This window comes from Strix uralensis, chromosome 17 (assembly GCF_047716275.1).
Source record: "Strix uralensis isolate ZFMK-TIS-50842 chromosome 17, bStrUra1, whole genome shotgun sequence".
NCBI classification, from domain to species: domain Eukaryota; kingdom Metazoa; phylum Chordata; class Aves; order Strigiformes; family Strigidae; genus Strix; species Strix uralensis.
In genome coordinates this window covers 3,227,920-3,243,995 of record NC_133988.1, presented here as the reverse complement: position 1 = coordinate 3,243,995, position 16,076 = coordinate 3,227,920, and the positions used below count along the sequence as shown (strand labels likewise).

At 61.7% G+C, this 16,076-nt stretch overlaps 2 protein-coding genes across 6 annotated transcripts in view; one reads left to right on the top strand and one right to left on the bottom strand.

Moving 5' to 3' along the window:
* AP1B1 (adaptor related protein complex 1 subunit beta 1) overlaps nt 1-9,067 on the bottom strand; it is a 28,419-nt gene extending 19,352 nt beyond the window's left edge. For 3 of the 5 annotated variants that reach the window (XM_074887482.1, XM_074887486.1, XM_074887487.1), the window contains exons 1-3: nt 7,951-8,024; nt 2,147-2,260; nt 722-784 (exon numbers count right to left, since the gene is read on the bottom strand). In XM_074887482.1, coding sequence (XP_074743583.1) covers nt 722-758 — 37 coding nt within the window. In that variant the 5' untranslated portion in view covers nt 759-784; nt 2,147-2,260; nt 7,951-8,024. Of the gene's footprint in view, nt 1-721; nt 785-2,146; nt 2,261-7,705; nt 7,729-7,950; nt 8,025-9,047 lie in introns of those variants that run through there. The other 2 variants (XM_074887485.1, XM_074887483.1) reach the window with 2 other exon arrangements.
* Nucleotides 9,068-9,296: 229 nt separating this feature from the next.
* NEFH (neurofilament heavy chain) lies at nt 9,297-15,195 on the top strand. The gene is made up of 4 exons (XM_074887481.1): nt 9,297-10,085; nt 11,364-11,563; nt 12,296-12,420; nt 12,772-15,195. Exons 1-4 carry the CDS (start codon nt 9,299-9,301, stop codon nt 14,654-14,656), a joined length of 2,997 nt encoding a protein of 998 aa, XP_074743582.1. The 5' UTR covers nt 9,297-9,298; the 3' UTR covers nt 14,657-15,195.
* Nucleotides 15,196-16,076: the final 881 nt, after the last annotated feature.

Below are 16,076 nucleotides of genomic sequence, written 5' to 3'. Positions count from 1 at the left end.
TTTACTGGGTGGGTATCTTTGGCTGTGGGGCTGTTATCACAGCACACAGTGGAGCCCCAGCCTCGCACAGGGCTGTTGGGAGGCCCTCCCCGACCTGGGGATCCCACTGCAGGCACCCACAGCAGCGAACGCAGATGGGTTTTGGGAAATGCTCAAGCCCACGCAAGGGATGGAGGCTCCCAAATCCCTCTCTGCACATGGCAGCAATCCCCCAGCCCAGCACCTTGCTGGGGGCGACCAGTCGGCTCTGGGCCCAGCCTAAGGGCATCGGCTCCCACCCTGAGCTCTTTATTCACTCCTGAGCAAGCAGATTGAAGAGGAAGATGCCACATGGCTTTCCTCCACATTAATTCCTTTGGCCTGGAAAGTGCTTAAGTCAAACTGCCCCCCAAGCGCTTCTGTCCCAGCCCAAGGGAGCTCAGGGAGGGACCACTCCTGAGCTGCTAAAGCAGATAACCCTGCTGCCAACAGCCTTGTCTGGGTTCAGGAGCTGACGAGGTGCTCTGACCCCACAGCAGCCCAGGAGCCACCCCGGCTGCGTCGGGGCGAGGAGCAGGGTGTCAGCCACAGCGTCCCACATGGGCTCAGGGCATTCCCACGAGAGCCAGCACCTCCGTCAGCCTCCCACTGCAGGGACAGCCCTCCCTGTCTGGCTTGGAGGTGTGAGAAAAGCCTGATTATTTTGGGAAAAACTGTGCAACCCTCCCGCTCCCTCTCCTACCTTTCTTCGTGGTGGTGAAGTACTTTGAGTCCGTCATGGTGGTCTCCAGCTAGCAGCACGTCCCTGGGAGGAGAGGCAGACCAGAGAGCTTAAGAGTTGATAATTTCCTTGCTGGGGTCACTACAGGGAGCTCCAGGAAGGAAAAGCCGGGGGAGGGAAAAAGCTCGGGATCTCATGGGAAGAGTCACAAGGAGATGAAGCGCCCAGAGAAGCCCTTGGCTCCTGTGCTGCCAGAGGAGCCCGTTCCCCTGGGGAGGGTGAGCGCCTCGCAGCCACGCCGGCGCACCACGGGCTCTGCCGGTGAGTGGGGAATCAGCTGGTTTGCTAACGAGGATGTGGAGGAGGAGGAGGAGGAAAGCAGTCGCTGAACACGCCAGCATTCACCCCTGCTCAGGCTCCAGCCCTGACTTGCTTCCCTTACCAGCAGCAGCAGCCACTTTGCTCGCCCCATCCCACGCAGAGCTGGGCAGCCCTCATCCCCACCGCACAGGCTCAGCAAATGTCCCCTGGGTTTGTGTCTCCTCACCCGAGAAACACTTTTCTAGGGAAAATATACCCCCAGCCCTCCCTCACACCTACGCAGGGAACAGCTCTAGGGTGGGAAGAGGAACTGAGCAAAACCTGAGGCTCAGACCAACACTGGAACAAGGGGACAGGGTAGCCAAGGGGAGCACGGATCTGCCAGCGCCTGACCAAACACGCCAGCAAGATCAAAAGCAGCCTCTTCCAGAAACCATTCCTTCCCCAGCAGTGTTGCTTTAAATTCAACGGGTTTCCACCCAGCACTTGGGGCTATATTATATAATTCAGGCAGTTTAGGGCAGATTTACAGCTTGGCAGGCTGAGGAAGCCCAATGTGCAGGCAGCAGACTTCTTAAAGGTCAGCAGGGATTTGTCTTTTATGGCTGTTTCACCCATCTTTCCTTCAACAGCAAAGAAACCAGAGGAGTGTCCTTGAAACCCCGCAGTGGCCTTGCTGTTTTGGAGGGGCAGGAGCATGGAAAGCAAAGCCAAGTGAAGGAAAAAAAAAAAAAGAGAGCTTGCAAACAGTTTTAAAATGTAAATGAGCATCTTGAAAGCCAAATGCAGCAATCCCCTGCGAGCACACGAGATGCGGCCAGAGGAATTGTGTCCTCTGTTCCCTGTCCAAGCTGGATAGGGATCCCCAACAGGGATAAAAAGAAAATCTGGGGGCCAAGCCCGCTGGGCAGAGCACACAGCCAGAGCCAGCTTGGCAGGCAGTAAGACAGAAAGAGTTTACATCAGTTCGGGGCTCGCTTGGGGTATTGGCAGCGCAGTCCCGATGCTGCTACAGAGGGGGCAAGTCTGCCACCGTGCTAGCTCAGCCCAGGCGAGACTGTCCTGTGAGCAAACCACTTCCCAGGCGGCCTCATGCAAGACAACACTCCTCCCTGCTTCAGTTACCTGGGGTTTATTCAGAGCCTTTTTTCCCCCCCTAGGTCGATGGCTCTCCAGCGAACAGCGGGAGCTCCCAGGCAGCGCCGCAGCACTTCTCTGCGCCTGACTGCAGATCCCGTCCTGCAAGAGAGGGAGGAAGGAGGATTTACTGCAGTCCCTCCGATTTCACCAGCCTGGCTCGCAGTCAGCCCTGCTCTGCAGAAGTGCCTGGAAAGCAAACTTGAAGCCTACCAGGGAATTTCTGCAGCCGGCTCAGAGACATGAATCACGCCGGCTGCTTTCCTGCAGCTTCCCAGAGCCCGCGGGTACCGCAGCGTCTTTTAGCCGTCCAAACCCCACTGATTTCAGAGACAGAGACGACCACCCATCTCCCCCACTCCTTTAAGCCCTGCAGTGCTGACAGCAGCCTCCAAAAAACAAACTGCTGCCTCCTCCTCCAGCCTGAGCTCAAGAATGAAGGCACACCCCTCGCTCCCCACACCAACACCTCAACCTCCCCAGCAGCAAGACCAGACTTGAAACAACCCAGCACCTCAAGCAGGGTGACGAGAGGCTGAGCAAGGTCCAAACACCCACCAAGACTGGGTGCTCAGCGCCCTGCATCGTGTGCGTCCCCCCAGGCTAACCAAGGGCGACGAGGCAGGGCTGCCTGCCAGCCCAGGGACGCAACCGCCGCTGGCACAGCCCTGCTGAAGGTGAATTCCCCCGAGCTCAGCCCTTGGGCAGGGTCCAACACTGCTGCCTGGCTCCAGTTTTAAGCAGGGCAAAGGAAACGGTTCAGGAACTGCAGAGCAGCTCTTGCATTGCCCCATCTTTTTCCACGCACGGTTTTGTCCAGCTTGAACTGGACAAATGGACAGATGGGGCAGGGTCCCCTCTCCTGGCCTGGAGCCTGACAGTAAATAAGCCAGATTTCTGGCACACAGGAGCGGGGTGGGGGGGGGGTGGGGGTGTCAGATCCAGAGCCAACAGCCTTGATCATCTCATCTGGACAGATCTGATCGTTTAGAGTCATTACAGCAAGTTGCAAATACTCTGCCCTTGCTAAACACCCTGCACCCTGTGAGCAAAAACGGGCAGTAGGAGCTCATCTGCAGGCAGGGAGATGGCCACAATCAGGCAGAGCCAGGAGCCGAGCACAGGCGTTTGCTCCCCCAGCTCCAGCAATTCCCACCAAGCTCCTTTCCAGGCTGGGAAAAATGTCCCAGCACTCGCTGATTTCCCAGCGAGGGGCTGAGTGGAGCAGCAGGTCGCGACAGCTGGAAGCAGCACCAGCACTCAGAAAAAGCAGGATGCAAGATTTGCAGCAACAAAACAAGGAAGACAAAAAGCCCCTGACCTTGTGGCAGCTCAAATTTGACCCTATCTTCTTGTCAAACTTATTTTAAACCCATCTTGCAAACTGGATTCAAGGAGTTGAAAGCGTTTGTAAGGATCTGGTAGCAAAACAGCGGCTGGGTGTTGGAGGGGAGCACCCAGAGCTCACCCACACCTAGTTGGGCTCCTTGGGTCTGTTTTGAGGACAAGGCTTTGGAGTGGCACAAACCCGCACCCCCCCCTGGACCCTGGACCCACCATCCCAGGGCACGAGGGCTCCCACACCACCCGAGCCTTGCCCTGCTACAAAGCCCTCTGCTCTCAGGTGGTCCCCGCAGCCAACGGCTGGCGGGAGGTGTCCTCTCCCAAGCCCCTACTAATGGTGAAACCAGAACACGTGCCATCAGCAATCCCTCCCGGATCTCCCACCTTGCAGGTTCTGCCGGCCAGGCTCAGTGGAGATGGAGACGTGGGGAGCTCAGCACCGCTCAGGCCCCCATTCCAGCTTCTGGGAGGAAAGGGGCTCTCCAAAGCCTTTTATCCCAATCTTATTCAACCAGGATGACTAAATTCAAGAACTCCAGAAGACCCAGAGCAATGCTGCTCTCCCAAGACCCCCAGCATGACTGGCCACACTGCTCTACCTCCCACGTTCCCCCTCCACCTGCCTCAGGCTGGAAAACATTGTCCACATTCAGGCAACACGCAGCAGAAGGGTCCTGCCAGGTGCTGCTACAGACACCTCCCTTGATGGACGCAGCTTTAACCAGGTTATTTTGCTCCTGCGATGAAGCACCAAGGAGCCCGTGACCCAGCTGGAAGAAGCACCATGGTTTGGAGCATCTGATTTTCTGCTGCTCATGAAGCACCCCGAGGCTGAAGGGGAACGCGGCGCTCCGGCAGCTGAGCGCAGGACAGCGTGCTCCTCCCAGGACCAGCATTTCAGAGCTGCTGGGTGACGCACCCGTACGGGCACAGCACGGTGCAAGCCCCCTCCTCGATCTCAGGCCCTCGGGTTGGGAATGCAGCAGAGCTCAGCCGTCCCCTTTCTCCCTGCTGCCATGCCAGCGGGCTCCTAAATTCAGCTGTCCTGGGTGAATAAGATGCTCCTAAACCTGAGACACAGCAACAAAGGTGTCACGGTGCTTCTCGCCAAGGCAGGTGCCACCAGTGGGTTCCCAGGGACTACACCAATGCTGAATAAGCACTGGTGCCACTTGTTTCCTCTTATAGAGACTGGAAGAAGAAAACTTGTCAGCAACCCCCAGCTGCTTTTACTGCCCTGTTTTAGGCCAATTTCTCCACCCTTGAAGGCTGAGATGCTGCTGACGGGAGTCTTTCAGCTTCTAGCAATAGAGATCTGCTGTCTGGGAAGGGATGTGGGGAAAGTGCTGCTGTTACTGCTCTTCCAGAGGAATGAGCCACCTAAGCACCACATGAGCATTTAAACTGTGCCCAGGACACTTCAGGTCCCTGGGTATTACAGCGAGACAGCTCACGGTAGCTCTGCTGATCTTTCTACAGACTCCGAGACAGCCCAGAGCAGGAGATTACTGGCTGACAGTAAGTTCTGATCTACCCAGCCTGACATGTGTCTTCAGGAGGGTCTGACAAGGCAGGTGGGAAGGGAGAAAGGAAGCAAACACATGTCCCCTGCATCTGCTCCAGCTCCACACAAACACACGTCCCCTGCACATCAGGGGGTATACACTGGCACCTAAAGTGGAGGGAGAGGCAAATAGGAGCAGGAACTCAAAGGGCAAGCTTCTAGGAAACAACTCACCTAGAAAACAGAGGGTCAGCTGAAGGTTAGTAGGGAAAGAAAACTCCTACGAGCAAGCAGCGCACCCTCTCACAGCTGCAAATAAAACACTTGAGGTGGATCAGTAAAACCCAGCAAGCTGGCACAATTAAAGAAAATGAAGGCAGACTAAAAAAGCCCTAAACGTCGAGATGGGTAACTGAAGCTGTGGGGACTTCACACAACTATTCTCTGTTGCTATGAAGCAACTTCAAGGCAATGCAAAAGGCCGGGCAGGCATGAGGTGGTGACAGCTCCCCACACCTCTGAGCAGCTGCACATCCCCAGCCTCGGCAAATAAACCCCCCAGACCAGGCACAGACACCTGTGGGGAAGATAAGATCCCAAGCATTGAAGAGGAGAACGAGCAGCTGAGGACACAAGAGCCAGCAGCTAAAGAGCCTGGTGCTGAATCAAATTATTTTTTTCCTCCTCATTCACAGTAGTGAAGTTACATGGTGTATCTCATCCTGCAGACGGTGTGCAGCCATGGGCACAGCTCCCATCCCTGTGCTCAACCCCACACTTCTCCCCACAGGTGTTGTGCCAGCTCACACCAGCCCCATACATGTTCCCTAGGAAGATTATTTTTCCTAAGGACTGGCTTAACTTGATCCAGTCTTAGCTCACACCCAGCCCTGCAGCAAGGCAGGCCTGTGAGCCTGCTGTTGCATCCTGCGCTCAGTTCAAACCTTCACATGTCCCTGAAGGGACCAGGACTGTTCCCTCCACCAGCCAGGCTGTGCCCGGCCATGAAACAACCTACCTGCACTGCCACAGCACGGAACCAGCACCGTGCCACCGAACCTCGAGGGCTGGCAAGACCCTGCAGCTCCCACCGAAGGTGTAAATATAATCCCTCTCAAAGGAACTGCCCAAAGCCAGCGAGTGCCACAAATTCTCCTGCACCTTCTGGAATAGGAGCCACCAATTAACAGCAGCGACAAGCACAGACAATGCTCTGTGAACCCAGCGGCCGGCAGCCAGCACGTCCTCTCACAAACCTGTTGCTGACCAACCCGTGTGCTTTCCAAGAGGGCCTGTCTCCCATCACCCAATGGGTTAAGGTGCCCCCTTTTAAATAACTCACAGGTAAAAGCCTTGCCAAGCTCACTGCGGCGTTAGGAAGGTGCCCAAAATCGTGGCACATCAATTCAATTGCTGAGCTGCCGCTTGAGTGATCCGAAACTCCAGAGTACAAACATCTGGCCCTTAATTAACCCAGATGGCAGAAGGGCCACGAGAGCAGCTGTACGCAGTAAAAACGAGTCACAAGTCATACATCCCATCAACCGATAACTGGGGAATAAAACCCCCAAACACACAAAGGAAAATCCCGAGGTGTCCCCCACACTACACATTGCCGGGCAAAGCAGGACGCGGGGATCCCAACACCTCAGGGCCCAAAGCATCGTGCTCTGGAGAGCCGGGGCAATTTTAAGCAGCACAAGCCCTATTCCAGCGGTGCCCCTCCCAAAACGCCAGCCCAGCACCCTTAGAGACGCTGAGGACCTTGTTCTGGAGGTGTCGGGACACAGCCTCCGCCCCACCGACAGCTTCCCGTGGCAGTGCGGAAGCTCTCCTCCCAGGAAAGCTGGGCTCCGCAGGGCTGCGAGGCCGGACACCTCCTGCCACGGAGATCCCAGCCAGGATCTGAGGAAGGACCAACACCTCCAGAAAGCCCCTCGGGATCCCAAAGCGTCAAGTCAGTTCAGTCCAGCAGCCTGAGCCACGCGGGAAGCAGCTCACAGCTCCCACAGCCTGGCTGGGAGCAGCAAACCAGATGGAACCAACTGCTTCTCTCAAGCACCCATTTAACATCGCACGGCCCGAGCCAGAGCGACGGCAAAACCCCGCGTGAGCCCCCACTGCTGCTCGGGGATGGCCTCCCTGACAAGTTTGAGAACTCTGGCAAACTCCGTACGATACCAAGCACCTGGAAAGAAGAAGGAGAGCACCTATAATCTACCTCCTTTAGGCACAAGCTGTTTCACAAGCTCCCTTTTATCAAATTTGGGGTTTTCTTCCCTAAAACCTCCCCAGAGGAGGCAGCCAGCACAGGATATCAGACCGGGAGTCTCCCTGTCCGATCCATCCCCCTTCCCAGCTTGTTCCGTGTCTCAGCACAGCCCGGTACCGACTGCTTCCCACAGACCCACACGGTGCCTTGCCGTGCTCCAGCCACGGCGCCGCCTGCACGGAGGCCGTGCCCCCGCCGTCCTGAGAAGCGAGCACCGCCGGTAGCCACGGCTTTCAGCTCCCAAAGCCGCCGCAGGCAGGGAAACCCACGCTCCCACCGGCGAGGACACGGCCCCCGGGGCGCACACCGCCGGCGGAGAGGAGCAGACTCCGGGGCTGAGCCCGCGCACCCCCCCGGGCGGATCCGGAGGGGCCGCGACACGGAGCTACAGGAGGGCACGGGGGGAAGGCGCAGCCGCAGCACCCACCGAGGCTGGGCCCGCGGCAGGAGACCAGAGCCAGGCTCCTGTGTGCTGCCGCGCCCGGGCAGACCGGAACGGGGACAGCGGCCTGGGGCAGGACGGGCCTGGGCCCAGGGGAACGGCCGGGGGCAAAGCCCGTGGAGGAGGAGCCAACCCGGAGCCGCAGCCCGCCAGCAGCCCCCGCCACACGGCAGGACGCTGCAGCGGCGCTCCCCGGAACCAACCCCGGCCCGGCCCGGCCCGGCCCGTACCTGCTGCCGCCGCCGCCCGCTGCCACCGGCCCAGCGGAAGTGAGCACCGAGCGGGGGAGCACTTCCGGGGCGGGGCTACGGCGGGTGGGTGGGAAAAGGGGCGGGGACACGGTGAGGGGCGAGGCTGGGCCGGCGACCGGGAGCACGGGGCAGGGGCCAGCAGAGCGGAGGGGACGTGACGGGGCGCGGGGACAGGGTCACGCCGAGGGTGCTCGGGCCCGCTCCTCCCTGCCGCGCCCCCCGCCGCGCAGAGGGAATCCCCGGCCGCTCCTGGACCCGCTCCCGGGGCTGTTTTAGGGACGAGGGGGGTGGTGAGACCCCGCTGCCCGCGGGGGGACGGTGGGTGCGGGGGACAGCGGCGGCACCGCGGGAGAGGTACGGGGGTGCGCTCCCCTCCCAGCATGCCCCGGGGCGCACCGGGGGTCTGCCCGTCACCCCTCCGAGCTACCGGGACCGCCGGAGCGCTGCGGGAGCGCTGATTGGCTGCACTCCATGTACCCGGCTGCTGATTGGTTGAGTTCAGCTTACCCACGGGTTGGCTGGGCGGGAGATTCCCGCTGACTGGCTGAGGTCCGTGAGCGCTGATTGGCCAGCTGGCCTGTACGTGCTGCCTGGCCAGGCTGTCCACAAGCGCTGATTGGTCAGACCGCCCCTACCTGCCGCTGGCCTGCCCCGCCCCCCGTCACCCCGCGGGGCAGGGTTGGGGGGGCCGAGGCGGGCCGGACCCCCAGCGCCCCCCAGCCGGGATGGCGGACCCGGCCCTGCCGCCGCCTCCCTGCTGGGCTGCCCCCTGCCCGCTTGGGGCGGAGGGACCTGGGAGACGACCCCCCTCCGGCCAGCGGGACCCCCTGGCCCTGGCCCCCAAGCAGTGCCCGGAGTCCCCCCATGACGTGGGGGATCGGGGGGCTGAGGCCCCCCAGGGTCCCTGCCCTGGCACCCACTCGAGGGAGAGGGCGTGCCGGTGCGCCCCCCACTCGGCCTCACCCCGGGGCGGGGCCCTGCTCTGCCCTGGGTGGTCCCTTTGCGGGGTCCCGCTCTCTGCCCGAGGGGGCCCCGCTCCCCTCGGGGGGGGCCCGCTCCCTTCCCGGGGCTCTCACTCTCCATTCTCGGGGCTCCCGCTCCACGCTGGCAGCTCCCGTTATCCATCTGGGGGACCCCCGTTCCTCAAGACGGGTCCCCGCTCCCCGCCCAGGGCGTGGCCTTGGGGTCCCCCCCCGCGGGCTGCGGCGGCGGCGCGGGGCGGTGCCGGTGCCCATCCCCGTTGCCGGTGACGGGGCGGAGCGGCCGCCCCGAGCCCTATAAAGCGGGCGGCGGCGGCGGCGGTGCCGCATCGAGGGCGGGGGTCGTCATGAGTCTGATGCTGGAGACGCTGCTGGGCCCCCCGGGGGGGCTCCGCAAGGACCCGGGCCGCGCTGCCCCGCGCTCCGCCGCCTCCAGCGGCTTCCACTCGTGGTCGGGCCCGGTGGTGGGGCGGGCTCGGGGCGGGGGGGGCGGCAGCGCGGCCGCTTCCTCCACCGAGAGCCTGGACTCGCTGAACGGGGAACCGCGGGCGCGGAACGAGAAGGAGCTGCTGCAGGTGCTGAACGATCGTTTCGCCGGTTACATCGAGCGGGTGCGGGCGCTGGAGCAGCAGAACCGGGCGCTGGCGGCGGAGGCGGCGGCGCTGCGGCAGCAGCAGGCGGGGCGCTCGGCCATGGGCGAGCTATACGCGCGGGAGCTGCGCGACATGCGGGGCACGGTCCTGCGCCTGGGCGCCGAGAAGGGGCAGCTGCGGCTGGAGCGGTCGCGCCTGGCCGAGGACGTGGCCGCGCTCCGGGGGCGGCTGGAGGAGGAGGCCCGGCAGCGAACCGAGCTGGAGGCGGCGGCCCGCGGGCTGGCCCAGAGCTCCGCGCAGGCGGAGCGGGCGCGGGGGCCGCTGGAGGAGCGAGCCCGAGCGCTGCGGGAGGAGGCGGAGCTGCTGCGGCGGCAGCACCGCGCCGAGGTGGGGGCGCTGCTGCGGGGGGCCCGCCCCGAGCCCCCCGCCGAGCCCCCCTCTGCCCTGCGCCCCGGGGTCACCGCCGCCCTCCGCGACCTGCGCGCCCAGCTGGAGGGCACGGCGGCCCGCAGCACCCTTCAGGCCGAGGAGTGGTTCCGCGGTGAGTTCCGCCCCGTCCCGCACCCCGCGGAGGGCTCCGCAGGCAGCGCCACCCCCCGCCCACCCACCCACCCCACCTCCCCGGGGCTGCGGGGATCCCGTGGGCTGCCGCGCTCCGGGAGGGCGTTCGGGTAACCCCCCCCGGGGGGTGCAGGGACCCCCCATATGTGCTGTGCTCCGGGAGGGTGTTCGGGGGACCCCCCCACCCATATATCCAGCGCTCTGGGAGGGCATTAGGGTAACCCCACCCTTGCCACCACCCCCGCCCCGCAGTGCGTCTCGAGGAGGGTGGCACGGTCATCGCCCCAGCACCCCGCAAGTTTTCGGGGTGCCAGACCCCGCCCAGGGCCGCAGGGTGTCCTACCGATCCCTCCCCGCTGGAGCGAGGCCAGGGGCGTTGGCGGGGCACTGCAGGGAGGGGGTTACGGTGGGGGGGGGGGGGTGTCGCATCCCTGACGCGGGGGGGGCGGGCAGGGAGTGTCCCTGCCGCGCTGTTGGGTGGGGCACTACGGACTCGGGGGAGGAGGGTGGGGACCGGCACCCCAGGGCTCAGCACCCTGGACAGCGGCGGATCAGCACCGCGGACAGCGGCGGCGTGTGTGTGTGTGTGTGTGTGTGTGTCTGTGTGTGTGTGTGTGTGTGTGTGTGTGTGTCTGTGTGTGTGTGTGTGTGTGTCTGTGTCTGTGTCTGTGTCTGTGTCTGTGTCTGTGTGTGTGTCTGTGTGTGTGTCTGTGTGTGTGTCTGTGTGTGTGTCTGTGTCTGTGTCTGTGTCTGTGTCTGTGTCTGTGTCTGTGTCTGTGTCTGTGTCTGTGTCTGTGTCTGTGTCTGTGTGTCCGTCCGTCCGTCCGTCACACCCCCCCGGCCCCCGGGGTGGCTGCGGCAAACCCCTGCCCGGCCCCAGGGCGGCAGAGCCGGGCCTGGCAAGGCGGTGTGTGCAGGGGGAGCCCGCAGCGCTTTCGCTCCTGGGGTTGTGGCAGGAGCTGAGGGGAGGAGGGCGGTTTGCAGCCTGGGTTTGCCCTGGGTAAAGTCCAGGATGGAGAAAACACCCCCCCCCCGCCCCAGCCCGTCCCGCCCGGGCACCTTCACCTCCCCAGCACAGTGTGAGCCCCGACGAGCAGGGGCTGGTGAAGCCAGAGCACCCAGGGAGCCCCCGCCGGGCCTGGCTCTGCGCAGGACACGCAGGCAGGGGCTGTGCAGTATTAAAGGATTTGAGGTTCCCCAAGAAGGGGAGACCGCAGCCTCCCTCCCTCCCTGCAGCTTCTCCTTTCCCCTGTTGCAGTGAGGCTGGACAAGCTCTCGGAGGTTGCCAAGGTGAACACGGATGCCATCCGCTTGGCCCAGGAGGAGATCTGCGAGTACCGCCGCCAGCTCCAGTCCAAAACCACCGAGCTTGAAGCCCTCAAAGGGACCCAGGAGTCACTGGAGAGGCAGCGACAGGACTCGGAGGAGCGCCATCATGCAGATGTCCTGTCCTACCAGGTGCAGTGGGCAGCGTCCCAGACATTGTCTGGTGGGGAGGGACCATCCAGCTGTGGGGGAGGAGCAGTGCTGGTGCTTTGGCTGCAGAGATGATGACCCAGGGCAAACACACCGGGTTGTGTCTAGAGTCTAGATCAGGTGCTCAGAGCCTGAGGTTGCATCTGGGCTGTTGTGTCCCTCAGCCATGATGGAGCTGCTCCATGTCTCTGTTGGGCTTCAAACTGCCCACGATGGTGGTCACAAACACCCCTGAAGCGTGCCCAGGGTTCAGGCTATGTCTTATTTCCCAGAGCTGGGAAGTGCAGCAGAGAGGGCTGCACCACGTGGGGACTGTGGATTGAAACATGGTCCCCAGGGGGATGCTCCATCCCCATCAGCCTCAGCCTGGGGTGTGTGGCCACCAGACTCACCCAAGTCTTAGAAAGGTTCCCACAGCTTGTCCCTGCCCGAGGGAGATCTGGGAGGGGCTGATGCTGGCAGCTCTTGCCTGAGGGGGTGCAGGGCTGCTGCCCGTTCTCCCAAGGGAACTGGACACACTAAAACAGCCCCTAGACACGTCCCCTTCCCTCTATGTCTGCAGGGTGAGGTGGCTGCGGACCCCGTGGTGGGGACACCCTGGTGCTGGGTGAGCAGTCCTTCCTTGGAGACCAGAGGACTGTTTAGGGGTGTTTTGTGTCCCTCTGCTCCTGAGGACTAGCCCCCCATGTCACCAGTTGCTCTGTCTGCCTGCAGGAAACCATCCAGCAGCTTGACAGCGAGCTGAGGAACACCAAGTGGGAGATGGCAGCTCAGCTCCGGGAGTACCAGGATCTGCTCAATGTCAAAATGGCCCTGGACATTGAAATTGCTGCCTATCGGTAAGGGGAGGGTGAGGGGAAGGTGGGAGGGTCCCAGCCAGGCCCTAGTGCTGGTGTCTCTGAGGACACTTCTCAAGGGCCCTCACTGCCACCTGGGCCCTTCTTGGTGAGAAAGAGACCACCCATCCTCCAAGACCATGGTGGGCAACATCCAGCTGGGTGGCCCAGCCCTGCACATGGTTTGTGGAAGGAAGGGTGAGGAAACAGGGTGTAGGAGCAAGAGGGTCAGCCAGCACATCAAAAGTGGGACAAGGAAGGAGATGGAACTACATGGTATGGCTGGCAGCTCCTGGTCATGGGAGCAGGTGAGAAGCAGTCACTGACTGCCCTACTCTGTTCTCTTTCTGGCAGAAAGCTCTTGGAAGGGGAGGAATATCGGATCGAGTCTGGCTATGGGATGCTCTCCTTCCCCGAGGTGGTCCCTAAGGCTCCCAGCATCACCACCGACATCAAGGTGAAGAGTGAGGAGAAGATCAAGGTGGTGGAAAAATCTGAGAAGGAAACGGTGATTGTGGAGGAGCAGACAGAAGAAATCCAGGTGACCGAGGAGGTCACAGAGGAGGAGGAGGCGGCTGAGAAAGAGGCTGAAGAGGAGAAAGTTGAAGAGGAGGAAGAAGAGGAGAAGGCTGAAGCAGAGGGTGAAGAGGAGGCCAAGTCTCCTGCAAAAGAGGAGGTCAAGTCCCCAGCAAAACCTGCAACCCCCTCAAAGGAGGAGGCCAAGAGCCCAGCTGTCAAGTTCCCTGAAAAACCACCAACCCCCTCAAAGGAGGAGGCCAAGAGCCCAGCTGTCAAGTCCCCTGAAAAACCACCAACCCCCTCAAAGGAGGAGGCCAAGAGCCCAGCTGTCAAGTCCCCTGAAAAACCACCAACCCCCTCAAAGGAGGAGGCCAAGAGCCCAGCTGTCAAGTCTCCAGAGAAACCTGCAACCCCCTCAAAAGAGGAGGCCAAGAGCCCAGCTGTCAAGTCCCCAGAGAAACCTGCGACCCCCTCAAAGGATGAAGCCAAAAGCCCAACAGTTAAGTCACCAGAGAAACCTGTAACCCCCTCAAAAGAGGAGGCCAAGAGCCCAGCCGTGAAGTCTCCAGAGAAACCCCCAACCCCCTCAAAGGAGGAGGCCAAGACTCCGGCTGTTAAATCCCCTGAAAAGCCCCTGACCCCCTCAAAGGATGAGGCCAAGACCCCAACAGTGAAGTCCCCAGAGAAACCTGCACCCCCCTCAAAAGAGGGGGCCAAGACCCCAGCTGTCAAGTCCCCAGAGAAACCCTCAACCCCCTTGAAAGAAGAGGCCAAGACCCCGGCTGTGAAGTCCCCAGAGAAACCTGCAACTCCCTCAAAAGAGGAAGCCAAAACCCCATCTGTCAAATCCCCAGAAAAACCCCCAACCCCCTCTAAGGAGGAGGCCAAGACCCCAGCTGTGAAGTCCCCAGAGAAGCCACCAACCCCCTCAAAGGAGGAGGCCAAAACCCCAGCTGTGAAGTCCCCAGAGAAGCCACCAACCCCCTCAAAGGAGGAGGCCAAAACCCCAGCCGTGAAATCCCCAGAGAAGCCACCAACCCCCTCAAAGGAGGAGGCCAAAACCCCAGCTGTGAAATCCCCAGAGAAGCCACCAACCCCCTCAAAGGAGGAGGCCAAAACCCCAGCTGTGAAATCCCCAGAGAAGCCACCAACCCCCTCAAAGGAGGAGGCCAAAACCCCAGCTGTGAAGTCCCCTGAGAAAGTCAAATCTCCTGTGAAGGAGGCAGCCAAGTCTCCACAGAAGGAAGTGGCCCCGGCCAAGGAGCCCACCCCCTCCCCTCCAAAGGAGCCAAAAGCCCCTGTGAAGGAAGAGCAGCCCAAGGAGGCGAAGGCTCCCTCCAAGCCCGGAGCTGAGGAGGGCAGGAAAGAGGAGGCTCCCAAGAAGGATGTCCCTGCCAAGGTGGAGGAGAAGCCCAAAGAGAAGGCGGCTGCTGTGCCAGAGCCTCCGGCCCCACAGGTGAAGGAGACCACCAAGCCAGTCCCCAAACCTGCAGAGGGAAAGGCTGAGAAGGAGGCTCCACCAAAACCTCAGCAGGAGGCCAGCAAAGCTGCTGCAAAGCCAAAGGCTGAGGAGCCCAAGAAGGAGAAGGTGGAGGAGCCCAAAGCTAAAGCGAAACCCAAAGATGAGCCCAAAGCCAGTAAAGAGCCCCCCAAGGCCGAGGCCCCCTCCAGCAAGGAGGGCAAAGCCCCAGAGCCGGCGCCCGCCACAGGGAAGAAGTGAGCGGAGCCCCAGGCGCCAAAGAGCACCTCTGGGCGTGGGAGCTGCTCCGCTCCCCTCTGACGGCCGGGCCCAGGGTGGGGACGCCCCGCCAGGCCGGGCTTTACCTTAGCAATATGTCCGTGTGAGAGACGCAGCCCCCCGCTGCCCTGCCCCGGCGGTTTGGCCGATAGCTTCCCTAGCAGAATGTGATATTTGCCGAGCGCCACATTTAAACACTTGAATTATAACCGAGGAGAAGAGACCCCAGGGGAACCGACCGCCCTTCTCCAATAAGTGCATTTATTTAATGTTATGTGCAATCGATGGATGAGTGCAATGCAGAGCTCTAGCTGCTTGGGAGGGGGCTGGTGGGGTCCTTGGGGTCCTTCCCTGGCCTGGGGGTGACAACTGTCCCTCCGAGCGGTGACCCAGGCTGCAGCTGCCTTCGGTGGGAGAGGCTGGGCACTGCCGGAACGCTCACAGACACACAGTGCACTAGGAACCTCAGCCCACTCTTATTTGCTTTCTGTGCAATAACCAAATAAAAGTGCTTACAGAGATCTGGCTCTGCTGGCCTCCTGTGCAGGGGTGGGGGTAGGGGCAGGGGGTGGGGGGAAGGAAGAGAGGGTGAAGGAGGGCGGGAAAGCCTGGCCTGGGGGCCTGGGATCTGTCACCCAGGGCTGGGGGGGTGACATGGGGCTCTCCAGCACGCTGGCTGCCTTCCAGAGGAAAGCTCAGACCTTGCACAGGGAAAGACCCCCCCATGGGCCCCATGTCTTGCTGGGCTCCCTCACAGGGGCTGGAAAGAGGGCCAGCCCCCACCTCCACGCGCTGCAAAGGATTTCAGCATGTTTTATTCCTTCCTTTATGTTTTAAAGCCCAGCTCCCGGGGGAGGGGGGCTGGTAGGGCCTGGTTTAACCCAAGCACTGCAGCACAGCCCTGCACTGCAGCACTGCACCGACAGCAGGGGCTGCATGGGAGCGGGGAGAGGGTCTGTCAGCCTTCCTGGGGGGGAAAATCAGCCACAGGGGAGACAGGGGGAGGCTGGGGGCCAGGAGGGACAACGACCTTGGGAGTGGGGATGGAGCCTGGCTGTGGGACAGGACCCACAGCAGGGAACTGCAAGGCGCTGGAGGGGTGAGCGGGGTGCTGGGATTCCCAGCCCAAGCCTCAACACCTCGCAGGCTCCCAGGAGGTCCTGCCTCTCAGAGGACACTGCTCTGCTCCCCCCACCGCAAGCCAGGGAAGCAGCAAAGCCCCCCCCTCATTGCCAGGTTTGTGCCAAGTCAGCTGGCTGGCAGCCAGTGCAGGCAAGGACAGGCTAGGGCTGCAGTGCAAGCTCCGGAAAGGGGCTATTTTTAGCCATCTCAGTTTTTAGCCATCTCCGTTCCTGGGTCCCAAGGCCCTGAGGTTGGGAGGGAGCACAGGAGACAGGCAGCA